This window comes from Tachyglossus aculeatus, chromosome 1 (genome assembly GCF_015852505.1).
Source record: "Tachyglossus aculeatus isolate mTacAcu1 chromosome 1, mTacAcu1.pri, whole genome shotgun sequence".
NCBI classification, from domain to species: domain Eukaryota; kingdom Metazoa; phylum Chordata; class Mammalia; order Monotremata; family Tachyglossidae; genus Tachyglossus; species Tachyglossus aculeatus.
The window spans coordinates 95,983,515-96,001,439 of NC_052066.1; the positions used below are offsets into that span (position 1 = coordinate 95,983,515).

Consider the following 17,925-nt stretch of genomic DNA (forward strand, 5'->3'; position numbering starts at 1 on the left):
GGGATTGTAGTAACAAGTGCTCTTTGGCTCATATTAGGAGTTGTAAACAGGGAACACATCTATCAACTCTGTTGCACTGTATTCTCCCAAGTGCTTAGTACAGTGCTCTGCATACAGTAAGCGCTCAGCATGGTCTAGTGGATAGAGCACAGGCCTAAGAATCTGAAGGACCTAGGTTCTAACCCCCGCTCTGCCTATTGTCTGCTGTGTGATGTTGGACAAGTCACTTCACTTCTCTGTGCCTCAGTCGCCTCATCTGTAAAATGAAGATTAAGATTGTGAGCCCCACATGGGACAGGGTCTGGGTCCAACTGGATTTGCTCGTAACCACCCCACTTCTTAGAACAGTGCCTGGCCCATAGTAAGCACTTAACACATTATTATCACTACCATAAATTGACTGCACTGCTCTCTGGGAGACAAGACCCACAAACCGTGAGGTTGAAGAGGGAAGACTTATCTCCATGGGCTGTGTTTTAATTTTTTTTTTTTAATTAAAGATTCATCAGCTATCTTTGGAAGCTGCTGGATCCAGTTGTTTCCCGGGTGCCTCTGCGATGGCAGTAGGAAGCGGAGCAGGAGCCCCCAGAATGAGGCAGGACCTTCCGCCCCCACCTTCCCCTCCACAGACCACACCTGACGCGGTCCCCACAGTAACCCTTCCCCAGAAGAAAAACTTATTGTTTCAGTCAGAGAAAATCCCACTGCATCAGCTTACAAAGCATCGACATCCCCACCGTTTACCCACAGTTGTGTGACAGGAATCGTGTTTCGGGTACTTCCGAATTATGCCTCTATAAACTTAGCTTTACTGTCAGAACAATAATTCTTTCACACTGGGATTTCCACTTTATTGGCAAAGGGCAGGAGAATCCCACAACAGAACCTCTTTCTCAAAACTTCTGTCTAGTTATAACAAGTCTAAAGTAAACACATTTTTAAAAATACACTCATTTTGATGCTGCATTCAAGTTTAAATTAACACTGGCTAATTGCATTCTAGCTTTATAATGCTGGACACAATTTACAACAGAGTCAATTCCCCCACTAAAATTCCTGCCCTTCCACTATTTTCCCCACATGCATTAGACACCCACGCCGTGCCAAGCACACACACAAATCTAGATTAATGTAGCACTTGAAGTTTCCAAAAATCCATGCTAAAACACTTTTAAAATCCATGTTTATTTCGTTTTCCTTCCTTGCATACAGAACGTAGTGTCTCCACCCAATTCTCGCAGAGGTTATTAAAATCACCGTCGGTTGGTCCTGTACCATTGACTTTTGATCACGTGATCCCTAAATCTGTGTTGGCGTTGAGATACGACAGTTAAACCAGTGTTAAATCAATAAAATATTTACAGAGCACAGCACATTAAGCTTTAGACACTCACTTGGAGAAAATACCCCATTAGATAGAACAGGACAAAGACCACCATTATTACTTGTCTGGAATCAGCTATTTACAGGTCCCTAATATGACACGTCTATGTCTGTCCACCGGTCCAATGGGCTGAGCAGAGGCAACGGCAGTGACTTGGGAGGGGCTGGAACCCATGTCATCCTGTTCCTTTTCCGGCAGGAGCCACCCCAGCCGTCTCCAAGATGGTCTCGAATTCTAGAATGGCAGGTCCAGCGGATACAAGATGAAGACAGACAACACAACATTGACTCGGTGGAGATTGGCTACTCAGACTATTCGCTCATTGTTATTTTGAAGACCACGCGCCCCAAGAACTTGTCCCGATCATCCTGGTTTCTCAGGTTGGGGGATCCCATTATCTTGCACTCCACCGACACTTCCTCCTTGGTACCATTGAGGGGGTTGAATGCGATCTTGACGGCTACCAACGGCTGCAGGTAGCCCACCTGGTTGAGAGAGAGAGAGAGATGCTTAAATAAAGATAGGGGGCAAAGGGGGAGATGAACGAGGGAGGAAGGGCAGAGAGCAAAATGGTGGCTCGGCCCAGCTTACCTGCATCCAGGCCCTTTGAAACTGAGCGTTCCAGTTCCAGTCTTGCCTGCTCTTTCTCTCTCCAACTCCCAGTTCTCACACACACTAGCAATGCAACCCAACGCAAAACAAAATGTGAAGGCCCCAGTTTGCTGACACTATTATTGGGAGTGGGGGTGGGAATGAAGGAAGGAAGGAATGTTGGGGGGGGGGGTGAGGGGGAGTGAATGGAAAACCTGCCTTTCACACAGACACAGGGAAAACGGTAGGAAACTTGCTTCTGTTTCAAGCTGATAGTGACAAATGAGAAGAAAAGGGGGAGCAGCAGTTTGGAAAGTGGGAACTTTTGTAGGGGTTTGGGGCAATTTTTTTTTTAAGTCAGTCAGTTGATCGTATTTACTGAGCGGTTACCTTGTTCAGAACACTGTACTAAGTACTTGGGAGAGTACAATACAACCATACAACAGACACACTCCCTGGCCATGAGCTTACAGTCTAAAGGGACCCTAAGTAGAAAACAGAGGCCGCCTGCTTAGTGGGTGGCTGAGCCCCAGGAGGCCAGCAGAGCAGAGCACTCCCCTCTGGGGGAACACAGGAACCATGAGTGAGCTGGAGAAGCATCCCTTTCCACCATCTCCCCCCAAAAAGGCAGAGCAGGGGTGTATGCATTTCTGGAGACCCGTGGACATAAATGACTCAGCTCCCCAAAGGTGGGGACCCCAGCTGAAGAGCTGCTCAAAAGGCAGTACCCAAATTGAGTCGGTAGACACGTACCCTGCCTACGACAAGATTACAGTCTAGAGGGGGAAGAGAGGCGTGTATATAAAGAAATGAATTACAGGTAAGTACACGAGTGCTGTGGGGCTGAGGGAGGGTGAATAAAGAGTGACACAGAAGGGTCCCCCAGGGAAGGCTGCTCCGCTTGCTGGGAACTGTGCTGACCCTGCTCCCAAACACGCTTTGTGCCCAGAGGAGGGTGAAAGGATCTCAGGGCAGAGGGCAGGAAGACCCAATGTCAAAAACACCTTTAGGTGAGTTCAGCAACCAGCAGCAGACCCGGGCATTCTAACCTCCACAGGAAAGTGGAAACTGAGGCAGGACCACCAACCCAACCCAAATTTAACCCCTCCACCTAACAATGATCACCATTTATCCACCCACCTGGACGTTAATCTACATAGATCTGGTGTTCCATTCGCAACCTACAAAAGCAGCTATTCAGTCATACTTACGTGTAATTTTTTCCCATAGTAGGGATAATATGATAAGTCAATAGCTCCATTTTCAGGATAATGGGTGACTTGCACTTTGCTTGATTCCTAAAATGGAAAACAAGAGATTTTTTTTAATTTCTAAAGAAAAGATGAGTAGTAAATATCTCAAAACCAACAATCGCACTCAATCAAAGTGGGGTGGGGCAGGGAAAGCACTTACAGCCAGGAGGAGGAACAGCAGCCTCTCCTATCTTGTGGGGGGGGCTTCAGGATGGGGCACCCCCAAATTAGGCCCTCTCCCTTCTCTCTGGCTGCCCTCATGGGGCTCCCCACTCCATCCACATCTGGGTCCCAAACCCATCAACTACAAGCTAACAAAAGCCTTGAGATCCTGCCCCCCCTGCAAGCTCTAGCATGAGTCTTGCTCTTTTTTGTTTTCCAGTGGTACTTGTTAAGCGCTTACTACGTGCCAGGCACTGTACTAGGCACTGGGGTAGATACAGGCTAATCAGATCAGACCCAGTCCACGTCCTGCATGGGGCTCACAGTCTTAATCCCCATTTCACAGGTGAGGTAACTAAGGCCCTGAGATGTGAAGTGACTCGTCCAAGGTCACAGAGCAGATAAGTGGCAGAGCCAGGATTACAACCTAGGTCCTTCTGACTCCCAGCCCCATGCTTTATTCACTAGACCCCACTGCTAATCGCAGCCATCAGCACCCCAGCGGGGAGGAATAGGGGAATATTAGGAGGGGCTGGCACCCCACTCTGAAAATTTCTGTTCTGGGATGGGACGGATCCCCTATCGGGTCAGGGAAGGCCACAGGATAACCCCCCTGTTGCTAGAATATTATAGATGCCCTTTGAAGAGGGTCTCCCTGGATGGGGCTGGGCGAGGCAAGGGAGGTCATGGTTGGGGAAGTCCTGCCACACCTACCCTTCCATCGTCACCTGAACCCAGGCCCCACCCAATCCAGATGCATCTGTGCCAATCTATCGGCAGCCAATTCAGAAAAGGGAATCTACAAAATTATTGACCTGACAATTGCTTGCTTCCTTCCTTTCCGCTCTTTTCACCCTGCCTTATACCCCCACAGCTGCAACCCAATTCAGAATCCAATCGCTGACCCACACCCAGCCCGGCGCCAGTCAGAGCCCAACCCCACGGGGGGTGAGGTGGGGCAGGTCACCCCCTGGACTCGGCGCCAATACAACCACACTGGGTGTCCAGGGTCGAACCGAACCAATCTCCTTTCTCCTTCAAGCACCCGGACTAAAAACACTCTTGAAAGCTGCCCCCTACTCCTTCCCGGCCAGAGAAAGGACAGCCCCCTAAGGCAGGCCAAATCTCATGTGAGAAAAGATGTTTTCTTTCCCTCACAGGGTTAGTCCTCACGGGATGCCCCCCAGGACTTAAGAGGCATGGCCAAAGGATCTTTAGCAGGAGGAGGGGAGCCCAAGGTGGGCTGCAATTAGACTCTCTGGGAAAATGGACGGGTTCTCAGTGGCAAGTGGGAAAGACCACGAAACAGGAAAGAGAGGAGGCTTCCACTTGCACAGAAGAAAGGCAAGTTTCAACGAGTGGCTTCGCTTTCTTCCTGTCTTTGAGGGGAGGCCTGCCTGAAAGGCCCCTCTGAGAGCTAAGGCTCTGTTACGGGCCATAAAACAACAGGCCGAATGCCACTTTATGATCGTCCGAGTTTACAAATCTTTTCCTTGCTTTTTTTAGATTACGTAACCCTACCAAGTTCAATCTTTGGGTCCGCACCCTACAGAGAAGTTCATTTAGTTCCCAGTGGGCTGCTTTTGAAAGGGCTCGCCTATTTAGGGATGGATGCAGAAGGTATCAAATCACAGCAAACCTCATATATATTTTCAGAGCTCTTACTATAACGAGAGCAAACAAGAAAGGATCAACAGTCGTTCAGAAGGTGCAAATTATAGACCAAACAGAAGAACATTACATTAAAAATGTTAGTACTCAAAGCACAAAATTTAATTTAAAAAAACAAAAACAAAACAAAACAAAAAAACAACTCATGTCCAGAAAGACCAAGGTCTCTAGAAAATTGAAGAGATCTTCAGTCTACATACATATCCAACCTACATTGAGGGGGAGGTGGCAACCGTGGCTATTTACCACAACTGCTGCGAGGCTCCCAGACAGCAGCACCGGACAATTTATGAACTGGCTGTGTCAATCGCCTTGGTGTACATAGTCTCCCTCCCTCATGCCCATGACATGCTTGCCAGGCCGAGGTGGGGCAGAGGTGACACCACAGTGGCTGGTGGGGGATTTTGCCTTGGAGCGAAGCTGAAAAGAGATTTTTCCCACTGCTTCCGCTCTTCCCACGCCACAGGCGCCTCCCATTCTTTACGGCCCAAGGGCGCGGAGCTCATCGATGGAGTAAAAGCTCTTAAAACGCCTGGACTCGTGAACACCACAACATATGAAGTCACACATCACAAAAAAAAATTCTGAGAAACAGCCAACGGGGGGGCAAAAACGCTTTGTGGAAGCATGTCTAGAAAGTGGACACTTGGACAACAATGCGGCCACAATGGTCTGTCAAGGCAACAGCAGATATTACATGCTAACTAAACGTTTAAAAGAATTTATTTACCAAGGAAAGCTCAGCTCAGATGCAGCATCTGGTTTTCAGTGAGGTCCTGGCTTTTTATCCAAGTTTCCTGCTGGGCTGACTGAGGCATAAGGAGGTAAAGTGAATTGCCCACGGTCATATGAATACACGGCTCAACCTAGATTAGAAGCCAGGATCCTCCTGGCTTTTATCATTCTCTGCTCTATGTACTCAATAACTGTCCCCTTAAGCACTGAATAACTTTCCTGTAAATCAAGAAATCTCTGCCCAAATGAGACAGCGACTTGTGATTTTTGTTTAAAGGAATTATGCAAGCATTAAAAATGGATACCAAGCTTGAACTTAAACTAGGAGAAACACCATCTCACATTCAACACACCTGTGAGCTATGCAGCAACTACAAATGGACTGTTAGTATCTTGGGTTATTCTGTGTATTATAAAGTTCATATTCCCAGTCACAATTTTACAAGCAGGATTTAACATGGCAACTACTCGATTTCTCCTCTTACTCTTACCCATCCCAAATGGATTAATTTAAAGTTGAATTTGCAGCATGGAAAGAAAATAACACAGAGATGAGATGGAAACTAGAAAAGGGACCCTCAACTATGAAGTTGAGTACCCAAACAAAACAATTTGTAAATGAACCATGTTAAAGATAGTGTCTATCGAACCACAGCAACAAAACACGGAGAAAGAATGAAAATCTCAAATCCACTTTAACGAGGTAAAGAAACTATCATCGTACCAATATCAAAAACATTCAAACAACTAATTCAGAGGGGTGGGAAATTAGCCATTCAATGGTTAAGCAGACGACTGGGAAAACTGTGGACAGTTTGGAATAACAGGATGTTACTGACACAAAAAAGCGTGCACAAGCTCTCAATTAGATTGAACAAATACTTCAAAGGAATTAATAGGCTTGAGGAGGAAGTCACATGTTTATCTTGAATGGGATACTAACCTTGGCAAGACAGGTTATGGATGGTTTCCCTTGAGGTTTTAATCCAATTATCTGGGGTTAAAGAAAATGACCATTAATTCTCATCTCACACCGAAAAATGGTTCAACCAGCTTTTCTATGCACTTGAGAAATCTAACTGTTAGATTCCCCACCAATCTCTTCCTACATGCGCCCGAGCTACCCTCCGGTTTCGAGTTGGCTCCGGCCCTTTCAGCATCCCGTGGGCTTATGGCCCCCTGCCATCGCAGGGGTAGAGTTCTGGCCAGGGGGTGGGGAGGAGGATTCTCCCCATCACTTCTTTCAGCCCAGACAGGGCAGAAGCCCTGCCCTGCCCGGGAGCGTAAATAGCAACAGCTTCTTCACCGCCACCTTCGAGAACTTCCAGCCCAATAAGACACCCAGAGAGCTTTCAAATCCTTAGCCCAAAAGTGAATGCTCCACACATGCTCAATTATTTCCACCCTGTATTTTCTTTCTGGGGTTGAGAAGAAAAACACTGAAAGTCTGCTAGGGCCAGGTTCTGAACCACAGGCCTCGTGCACTACAGAAATGAGAACCGCGGGGCTTCAGTTCATTCCTTTCATCCTTGGCCTCTACATCTTTCCTTGGGTAACAATGTTGGGCTTTTACACATGCTAAAAAAATGACCAGTTCATTGGTGGGGCAGGGAGAAGAGCTAAAATTACTGCTCTGCTCTCACTCTTTAGCCAGCCTGCTTATTTACTGTTTAAATTCTGAATCTGAGCTCCCCTCAGATGTGGAGAGGAGAATATTTTTCAAGTCTCATTAGCTTCTTCGACGGTCACCTAACACTCCCAATTGAAGGAGCTCAATCTCATGACTGAGGGCCTTCTCACACAGGTCTGAACTAGCTGAGGAAGCAAAAACCAGCCTGGGGTTAGGTTGGGAGTACCATTTCCCCAAGTCCCCAGGTGGGTATGGAGGCCCCCACAAGCACAACGATGGGAGAGGCTTCTACATGGGGCACAGAGGAAATTTGGAGGCCTTTGAGACTTGATGCCCTGGCCAGTCCTCATCTCAGCAGCGCGTGCGTGCGTGCGCACACACACAAAAATATCTTTAACCTTGATATGCCTGACCCTTTACTGACATATGCAGAGAGGATACTAAAATATTCAAATCTAGTTTAAACCACTGTATTTCTGATGCTATTTATCTTTGAAAGAATGGTCCTGAGTTTTAACGGCCTTCATAACACCGACACAAATCCCAAAGACAGGATTTAGCTTTAAAAAACTCACGTCAGCAAAAAAAAACAAAACTAAACTAAAAAAAACCTCCTTGATCTCTCAAACCAAGCTAAGTATATACTTACTCTATTCATTTTCACAAGTACACAAGGGGCTCCTGTAGAATAGCCAAAAGATCCATCACTAATTCCAGAGCAAGGTCCCAGCAGCGTCCGGTTAAACCGACAGGCCCTCTTAGGACTGGAATTCTGTTCAAAAAGTACTCCGATGGGACAGTCCATGTTTTGCTTCTGCTTTGAATCATTATAGGCTACAAGAGAAAACGGAGGGGGATGTTTCTGAATATATACATATGCAGGCTAAAAAGCATCATCAAAAAATCAACATTACAAAAGGCAGTGCATCTGTAGGGTGCTAGCTAACACGCAGGCACACAAACACCATCAATGAGACAGTTCAGGGCTAGAGCTACATTTCCACTCGCAGAGCTCCACGTCCTTTCCGCGTTCTGTTTCCACAAAAGGAACTGCAATAACATCAGCCCAGCATGCCTGGGGAACGACTTGTGGGCTCGGATGCACAGAGTCTCATACCACACCCCCAAAGCACACAGCTGGGGCCCTTGAGCCTCTGGGATCACAGATCCGAACAGCTAGCTGGGAAGAGCATCCGGAAGGGGCCATTTGCCCATGGAAGAGAAGGAACGAGATACTACTTCCTACTTCCCGTTCCAGGGAGCTCCTCCCTTCAGGTGTGTATATGTGAAGCAGTATGGCTAATCAATCAATCAATCGTATTTACTGAGTGCTTACTGTGTGCAGAACACTGTACTAAGCGCTTGGGAAGTACAAGTTGGTAACATATAGAGACAGTCCCTACCCAACAGTGGGCTCACAGTCTAAAAGGGGTAGACAGAGAACAAAACCAAACATACTAACAAAATAAAATAGAATAGATATGTACAAGTAAAATAAATAGAGTAATAAATATGTACAAACATATATACATATATGCAGGTGCTGTGGGGAAGGGAAAGAGGTAAGATGGGGGGATGGAGAGGGGGACGAGGGGGAGAGGAAGGAAGGGGCTCAGTCTGGGAAGGCCTCCTGGAGATGAGCTCTCAGTAGGGCCTTGAAGGGAGGAAGAGAGCTAGCTTGGCGGATGGGCAGAGGGAGGGCTTTCCAGGACAGGGGGATGACGTGGGCTGGGGGGTCGATGGTGGGACGGGCAAGAACGAGGCACGGTGAGGAGATTAGCGGCAGAGGAACGGAGGGTGCGGGGTGGGCTGTAGAAGGAGAGAAGGGAGGTGAGGTAGGAGGGGGCGAGGTGATGGACAGCCTTGAAGCCCAGGGTGAGGAGTTTCTGCCTGATGTGCAGATTGATTGGTAGCCATTGGAGATTTTTGAGGAGGGGAGTAACATGCCCAGAGCGTTTCTGGACAAAGACAATCCGGGCAGCAGCATGAAGTATGGATTGAAGTGGGGAGAGACACGAAGATGGGAGATCAGAGAGAAGGCTGATGCAGTAGTCCAGACGGGATAGGATGAGAGATAGGCTAAGTGGAAAGAGCACAGGTTTGGGATTTAGAGGACATGGGTTCTAATCTCGGCTCTGCCACTTGTTTGCTGTGGGCAAGCCACTTAACTTCTCCGTGCCTCAGCTACCTCACCTGGAAAATGGGGATTAAAACTGTGAGCCCCACGTGGGACAACCTGATTACCCTGTATCTACCCCAGTGCTTAGAACAGTGCTTGGCACATAGTAAGTGCTTAACAAATGCCATAATAATAATGTGGGGGTCGGGGGAGGCCTGGGCTAGCAATGTGCAACTTGGGAGATAAAACCCTAATAATGATGGCATTTGCTAAGCACTTACTATGTGCCAGGCACTGTGATCAGCACTGTGAGCATGAAGCAGCATGACCTAGTAGAAAGAGCATAAGCCTGGGAATCAGATGACCTGGACTCTAATCCCGGCTCTGTCAAATGCTTGCTGTGTGACTGTGGGCAAGTCATTTCACTTTTCTGGGCCTCAGTTCTCCTCTTCTCCCTCCTGCTTAGACTGTGAGCCCCATGCGGGACAGGGACTGTGTCCAGTCTAATTCACTTCAATCTACCACAGTGCTTTAGAACAGTGTTTGACACTTAGTAAACACTTAAATACCATCAAATAAAAAATGGCAGCTTTTTCTGCAGCTGTGGGCTCCATTAAGGTGTCCATAAGCACACCTAGATATGGGAAAACATTAAACTCACTCCACACCTATAAAGTTGTCAGGCCGGGGTGTGGTGGACTGAGGGGAAATTGGAGGCAGGCCAAGCAGTTTTCCATAGGCTGCTTCCAAATTTCTAGTTACCCCTTGGGGAAATTTCCCCGCAGGGTGCGAACTCTGCAGTGAAAATTCCCACAAATGAACTTGAAATTTATCAACAGATTCCAGAGGGCCACATTCGTCCCTGCCTGGTTGATGCCAGCCAAGCAAAAGTTCATCAAGGAGGTAGGCAGCCAGTTCTTGATTTTTCCTTTCACTCTCATTTTACTGCTAGCACCAAGTACGACTGCAGAAAGGGTGAAGGGGAAGGTGGAAACTTAGAGAAGCAGTATGGCCTAGTGGAGAGAGCACAGGCCTGGGAGTTAGAGGACCGGGGCTCTAATCCCGGGTCTGCTAACTGCCTGCTGTGTGTCCTTGGGAAAGTCACTTCCTTTCTCTGGGCCTCAGTTTCCTCACCTGAAAAATGGGGATTCAATACCTGTTCCCCTGCCTTCTTAGACTGAGCCCCGTGTGGGACCTGATTATCTTGTATCTACCCTAGGCACATAAAAAGTGTTTTAACAAATACAAAGCTATTATTATTATCATTTTTGTTGTTGTTCTGCTAGTTCATTACTGGCTAAAGGACTGGAAAACAACAGTCACCTTCCAGGAAATACAATGTACACAGAGAGAACCAATCATTGGTTCGGGGATGCAAAAAAGGGACAGGCCACCCACTAAATCTTTTTCAGGAGATTTTTAGTTCTCTATTTAGAACATCAATGGATAGAAAGCAGATCTCAACCACAGGAAAAAACCTAAATGCACAAACTTTCTCCTTTTTGTTTAGTTGTGTAGCTCAGTCACATGGGCACTGGCCAGTAGAACCCCTGCAACCTAACCACCAGGGCCTTCTGGTTGGTTCATTCATTCATATCATATTTATTGAGCGCTGTGTGCAGTCACTGTACTAAGCGCTTGGGAAGTACAAGTTGGCAACATATAGAGACGGTCCCTACCCAACAGTGGGCTCACAGTCAAGAAGACTGGTTGAGAAGCAGTATTAGTGGGCTTTGTTACTATCATTCACAGGTACACCCAGAAGGGAATTTCTTCACTTATGGTAATGAGAGAACACATTTAAGACAAGTTTTTCTGCTTTTACTGAGCTTTCCTCATTATGATTTACTATAAATGACTTTGGCAAGGTAGCATTTAGACAGGATGTGTGGTCTAGTTGTAGCAAGATCCACTATCTACGACCCAGCACTTGGAAACACTAGATTATTGCTTGGGATGATGATGATTTAAGAAGCAGAAGCTAGTGGCAATACTTGAAGAAGGTGGGCCTGGCCAAAGTGAAAAGGTGAGGGTCCCTACACTAGCTTTCTAATCAGTAGAGAGTGGAACTTTTTTGACTGGTATTTGTTAAGCACTTACTGTGTGCCAGGCACTGTACAAAGCACTGGGGTAGATATTCACTCATCAGGTTGGACACAGTGCATGACCCACACGGGGCTCAGTCTTTAGCCCCATTTTACAGATGTCGTAACGGAGGCTCAGAGAAGTGAAATGACTTGCCCAGGATCACAAAGCAGAGTAGTGGCAGAGCTGAGATTAGAATACAGGTCCTTCTATCTCCCAGGCTCGTGCTCTATTCAGAAGGCCACACTGCTTTTCCAGCATGCAATGCTTTACCCAGGCTGAAACTTGGGGATGCTCTTTGTTAAAAAACAACAACAACAACAAAAAAACCTTGATCATCAAAGACACCATAAAGGCACAGTAAATTACAATTTACTACCAAGCAAGTGATTTTGAAACAAAAGTTTTCCACCGTTTTGGAAAATAGCATTCTTACCCAAGGGATGTGTCCTATGAAAGGCAGGACAAAGACAATCTTTCCTGTTCTTCCTTTCAAAATTCAAAGCTCCCAGCGGAGTTAGAGTTTACAGACACGGACTATCCCTTTGGAAAGTTAACCTTGTTTGACTTAATCCCAGTCTTATTGTGGATCCAATTGACACAAAGTAACACCCAACTAGCCATGGTTAGATGGCAATACATCCTGGTGAACATGAATCGCTTTAATAAAATTTGTGACCAAACCCTTCAACAAGGATTGAAAGTACTTAATAAAATGCAAGCCACTTACATTGTAGAAAAGTTTTTAGAGCCAAAACATAGCTATTATATGTCTGAGAGTCAGACTTATTGAATGTAAACTCCAATGCACTCTGTGGTTTTGGTGAAATCATAAGTCCTAAAAATGGAAAGAAAAAAATGAGAAAAATTATTAGACAAATCACCTCTCCTCTTCCTAACCCCCTTTAAAGCACAACACAGAAAAGCAAATTGTATCTTGAAAATGAATGAGAGGAATGTCACCTTTATTACCTGATTTCAAATGAATACATTTTAAATTAAGTCAACCCTAAAATGCTGAAATCACATGTTGGGATTCTGAGACCCAGAACATTAATAAAGCTCCATGTAAAAAGCAACATTAATGATTGAATCATCTACAGTAGAGTGCACCTCCTGCCGCCCCCACACCCCACAGCTTCTTCATAAGAGCATTTTCTTGAAAAAAATTTCACCTGGCATTTTCCACATCCACTGTCTCACCTAAGGATGCTCTTGATCTGTCAGCACACCATAGCAGACAACCAACATACTCTGAATTTGATACAGTACTCTGAATTTACACAGTACAAATCTTCAATATTTTTAGCAGGTGACTAATTATCAAGTAAAGCACTGCCTGCCAAAATTGGAATGGAGGTTAAACAGAAAATTCCAAGGCAAAGTATATTTCATTTCATATTTAGAGTTGTTCTGTGCAGGGCAATTTCTATGCTTAATCTGGGAAGTACGAATGTCAACTGACCTGGAGATCAATTCACTTAAAACAATAAATAAAAAAAAAATCCTAGGTCAGGATACTTACCAGTTTTTCATGTCTTTTAAACTCAAATTAAGTCAGCTCATTATGGGCAGCGAACATGTCCACTAATTTTTATATTGCACTCTACCAGGTATTTTGTACAGTGCTCTGTACCTAGTAAGCACTCAATAAATTCCATTGATTGAGTGATTCAGTTTAATCCCTTCTACTAATGTGAAAGGCAGTTTCTGCCTTCGGATATTTTTACATACATGTCTCCCCGCCTCGAGCCTCAGGAAAACACGGGTTCAGGATCAGTCACTTCATCCGTGCAGATGGATGCAAAAACAACCTCGTAGCCTTCAAAAACTCCAACTGCCATAGGCCAGCAGCACTGGGGTGCCATTCACTAGTGGCTCATGCCAGCCGGCTTTGGACAGCAAACACAGACAAAACTTGGGCCATGTCTTCCCGCGTTAACTTGGGTTCTACCGTCGACAAGGATTGTCAATAATCTGGAAGTAGGAGTGACTGTCAGCCAAGCGGTTTTTCTCTATATGGTGCATGGTTTTGCCAACTTGTTGATCTTGGTTGCTGCCACAGGTCAATAGCAGGGAAGCTACTGACTGAGCTGGGTTTCCCAGCGTGGGAAGGAACCCAAATGCTGGCTGTGAGTCCAAGGGCCTTGGGTCTGTGCTCAGTACTGGACCGTATTAAATCCAGCTGATGAAAACCATGTGCAAAAGCTGTCCCACTTACGAGACATGTGGCATGATCCAATCATCCCGTGACCATCTTCAGTTACCAAGAAAATTCACGTTCGGTTATTGTGGAAACGAAATCTGATTTAAAAACTTTGGTTTACACCATGTTCTCATAAACATATGCTTAAATATTCCCCCTTTAAAGAAAGGCATTTACTATTCGTAACTGTCAAAAAAATTTCCTAAATTGTCACAACTTGAGGAAGCAGCCCACTAGTTCGTACTGACTTTTAACTTGGTGCCATACTTTTAACAGTCAATAGTATTAAGCACTTACTATGTGCAGAGCACTGTACTAAATGCTTGGCAGAGTACAATATAATGGAGTTGGTAATAATAATATTAGCAATAATAACAACAATAGTATTTGTTAAGTATTTACTATGTGCCAAGCACTTTTTTAAGCACCAGGGAAGATACAAGACAATCAGGTCAAACATATTCCCTGTCCCACAGAAGGGTTCAATCTAAGCTGGTAGACACGTTTCCTACCCACAGTGAGCATACACGGTTTTACCATACTTAGTGGTGGAGAATTCAATGCTTTAAAAGTTCAGAACTAGAAAAACGATAGGGATCCTTTGTTTAGATTTTCATTAAAATTTTTACTTGCCTGAATTTATTTCTGTTAGAGCCAAACCAATTTGGGACTTGAAATTTGTTTTCATTTCCATGGCTGAGCTACTAAACAAGATTCTTAGCTACCCTGAATCAGGTGCTTGTAAATTCGTAGAAAACTCTGTTAATATCACAAAAGTGCCTCAATTACATTCACAATGAGCTTCATATCAAAATTTTAAAATCATTTGGATTTGATTGGTTCTCTGCCCACAAATCCTCCAAGCTAAGTCAATTATCACAAAATCACCAATGAATTTTTGCAATGTTGAACATAAAAATAAAACTGCTAACCAACACTGTCCATCGCATATGCTTCAAGAATTTTGTTTGGCTTTAGTTTTAAGGTATGCAGCCAGGAACAAGACAAACTGCAAGTAGAAAGTGACAAAAACAAAATAGCATTCAAACAAAGCATAAAACAAATAATCGTAGTAAAAAATGGCATTAATGCACTTTACCTGTTCTCCAGAGAACACCAATCAATAAACATTATTTATTGAGTGCTTATGGTTTGCAGAGCACTGTAATAAGTGCTTGGGAGAGTATAATACAATTAGAGGACGTAGACACATTCCCTGCCCACAGCAAGCTTGCAGCATAGAGGGGGAGACAGACATTAAAATAAATTTATAGATAGGGATTAAGTGCTGTGGAGCTGAGGCTGGGGTGAATATCAAGTATTTAAAGGGTTCATATCTAAGGGTACAGAAGATGCAGAAGTGAGAGGAAGTAGGGGAAATGAGGGCTTAGATGGGGAAGGCCTCTTGAAAGAAATGATTTTAATAAGGTTTTGAAGGTAGGGGAGAGTGGTGGTCTGTCGGGGGAGGGAGTTCCAGGCCAGAGGGAGGACATGAGAAAGTGGTTTGTAGCAAGCTAATAATAATAATAATTATGGAACTTGTTAAGTGCTTACTATGGGCCAAGTACTGCTTTAAGCATTGTGGTAGAGACAAGGTAATCAGGTTGGGTACAGTCTCTGTCCCACACAGGGCTCACACTCTTAATCCCTATTTTACAGATGAGGTAACTGAGGCCCAGAGAAGTGACTTGCCCAAGGTCACACAGCAGATATGTGGAGGAGCTGGGATTAGAACATGACCTTCTGATTCCCAGGCCCGCGCTATACCCAGAGGCTGAAGCAGTGTGGCCTAGTGGATAGGCCTGGGAGTCAGAAGGACCTGGATTCTAAACCCCAGCTTTTCCACTTGCCCAAGGTCACACAGCAGACAAGTCAATCGTATTTATTAAGCGCTTACTGTGTGCACAGCACTGTACAAAGTGCTTGGGAAGTACAAGTTGGCAACATATAGAGACGGTCCCTACCTAACAACGGGCTCACAGTCTAGAAGGGGACTAGTGGGCAAGTTACTTAACAAGTGGGCAAGTTACTAAAGTTTTCTGTGCCTCAGTTACTCATCTGTAAAATGGGGGTAAGACTTGTGAAGCCCAAGGGGGACAGGAACTGTGCCCAATCTGATTAGTTTGTATCTACCCCAGTGCCTGGCACATAGTAAGGGGGTAGAGGGAGAGAGAGAGAGAGGGAAAGAGAGGGAAATAGAGGGGGAGAGAGAGGGAGTGAGAGGGAGAAAGAGGGAGAGAGAGGGGAGAGAGACAGAGAGACAGAGGGAGAGGGAGGGGGGAGAGAGAGAAAGAGAGAGAGAGGGAAACAAGAACAAGGCACAGAGTAGGTTGGCATTATAGGAGTGAAGTGTGCAGATTGGATTGCAGTAGGAAATCAGGAAGGTAAAATAGGAGGGGATGAGCTGACTGAATGCTTTAAAGCAGAGGATAAGGAGTTTGTTTGATGAAGAGGTGGATGAGCCACCACTGGAGGTTCTTGGGGAGTGGGGAGAAATGGAATGAATGTTTTTGTAGAAAAATGATCCAGGCAGCAGAGTGAAGTAGGGACTGAAGTGAAGAGAGATGGGAGTCAGGGAAGTCCATGAGGAAACTGACTCAGTAGTCACGGCGGGATAGGATAAGTGCTTGGATCAGCACTAGAGGTGTTGGAAAGGGAGGGCCCAAGGGATTTGATGACAGATTAAATATGTGGGTTGAATGAGAGCCAGGAAGGACAGTGGTGTTGTGTACAATGATGGGAAATAATAATAGCAGTAATTACGGCATTTGTTAAGCCCTTAAAAGTGCCAGACACTGTTCTAAGAGCTGGGGTACATACAAGATAGTCAAGTTGGACACAGTCCCTTGTCCCACGTAGGGTTTATAGTCTTAATCTCATTTTACAGATGAGGGAACTGAGGCACAGATTTTCAGTAACTTGCCCAAGGTCACACAGAAGACAAGTGGCAGAGACGGAATTAGAACCCAGGTTCTTCTGACTCCCAGGCCTGTGTGCTTTCCACTAGGCTATGCTGTCCCACTAGGCAGGGAGAGAACAGGGCTTGAGTGCAAAGATGAGGAATTCCGTTTTGGACATGTTGAATTTGAGTCCTTGGTGGGACAACCAAGTAGCGATGTCCTAAAAGCAGGAGAAAATGCGAGACTGCAAAAAAGAAAGGGTTCAGGATTGGCAACGCAGATTTAGGAATCATTCATGAAGAGATGGTAGTCGAAGCTTTGGGAGTGAATGCATTCTCCAAGGGAGTGGGTGCAGATGGAGAACAGAAGGGGACCCAGACTTGAGCCTTAAGAAACTCCCACAATTAGAGGGTAGGAAGCAGAGGAGGAGCCTACGAAAGAGAATGAAAAGAAGTACTCACAGAGATAGAAGGAGTGCCTTGAGAAGAAAGTGTCAGTGAAGCCAAGGTTGGATAATGTTTCCAGGAGAAGGGGGTGGTCCACAGTGTCAAAGGCAGCTGAGAGGTCCGGGAGGATTAGGACGGTCTAAAGGCAGTTGGATTTGGCAGGAAGGTGTTGCCGACTTGTACTTCCCAAGCGCTTAGTACAGTGCTCTGCACACAGTAAGAACTCAATAAATATGACTGATTGATTGAAGGAGGACACTGGTGACCTCGGAGAGGTCAGCTTCCATGGAGTGAATGGGGCAGAAGTCAGTCAGATTGAAGGTGGTCAAGATCAGAATTGAAGGAGCAGAAGTGGAGGTAGCAGGTGGAGAAAATTTACTCAAGGAGTTTGGAGAGGAACAGTAGAAGGGAGATGAGGCGATAACTGGAGGTAGCCATGGGGTCTTGGGAGGGCTCTTTAAGGATAGGGGACACATGAACATGTTCAAACAGTGGGGAAGAAGCCACTGGAAAATGAATGATTGAAGACTGTGGTCAGGGAAGGGAGAGGGCAGATATTTTGAAAAGGTGTGGAGGGACGGATTTTGATAGGAGGCAGGAGAGCTCCTGAGATACGGCTGGGAAAGATGGGAGAGTCCAAGAGAGGGCAGGAGAAGGAAGGGTTTGGAAAGGAGATAGGGAGATTTTATGGAGATCCCGCCTGCTTTCATTTGATCAATAAAGTACGTGGCCAGGTCATTATG

The 17,925-nt window shown here is 45.5% G+C and overlaps 1 protein-coding gene across 1 annotated transcript in view; it reads right to left on the minus strand.

The window, feature by feature from the left end:
* Positions 1-829: 829 nt before the first annotated feature.
* Positions 830-17,925, minus strand: part of ATP1B3 (ATPase Na+/K+ transporting subunit beta 3) — a 50,408-nt gene continuing 33,312 nt past the window's right edge. The window contains exons 3-7 of the mRNA XM_038743293.1: positions 12,361-12,468; positions 8,076-8,260; positions 6,740-6,790; positions 3,187-3,273; positions 830-1,869 (exon numbers count right to left, since the gene is read on the minus strand). Of these exons, the coding sequence (XP_038599221.1) occupies positions 1,696-1,869; positions 3,187-3,273; positions 6,740-6,790; positions 8,076-8,260; positions 12,361-12,468 (605 nt within the window). The 3' untranslated portion in view covers positions 830-1,695. The remainder of the gene's footprint in view (positions 1,870-3,186; positions 3,274-6,739; positions 6,791-8,075; positions 8,261-12,360; positions 12,469-17,925) is intronic.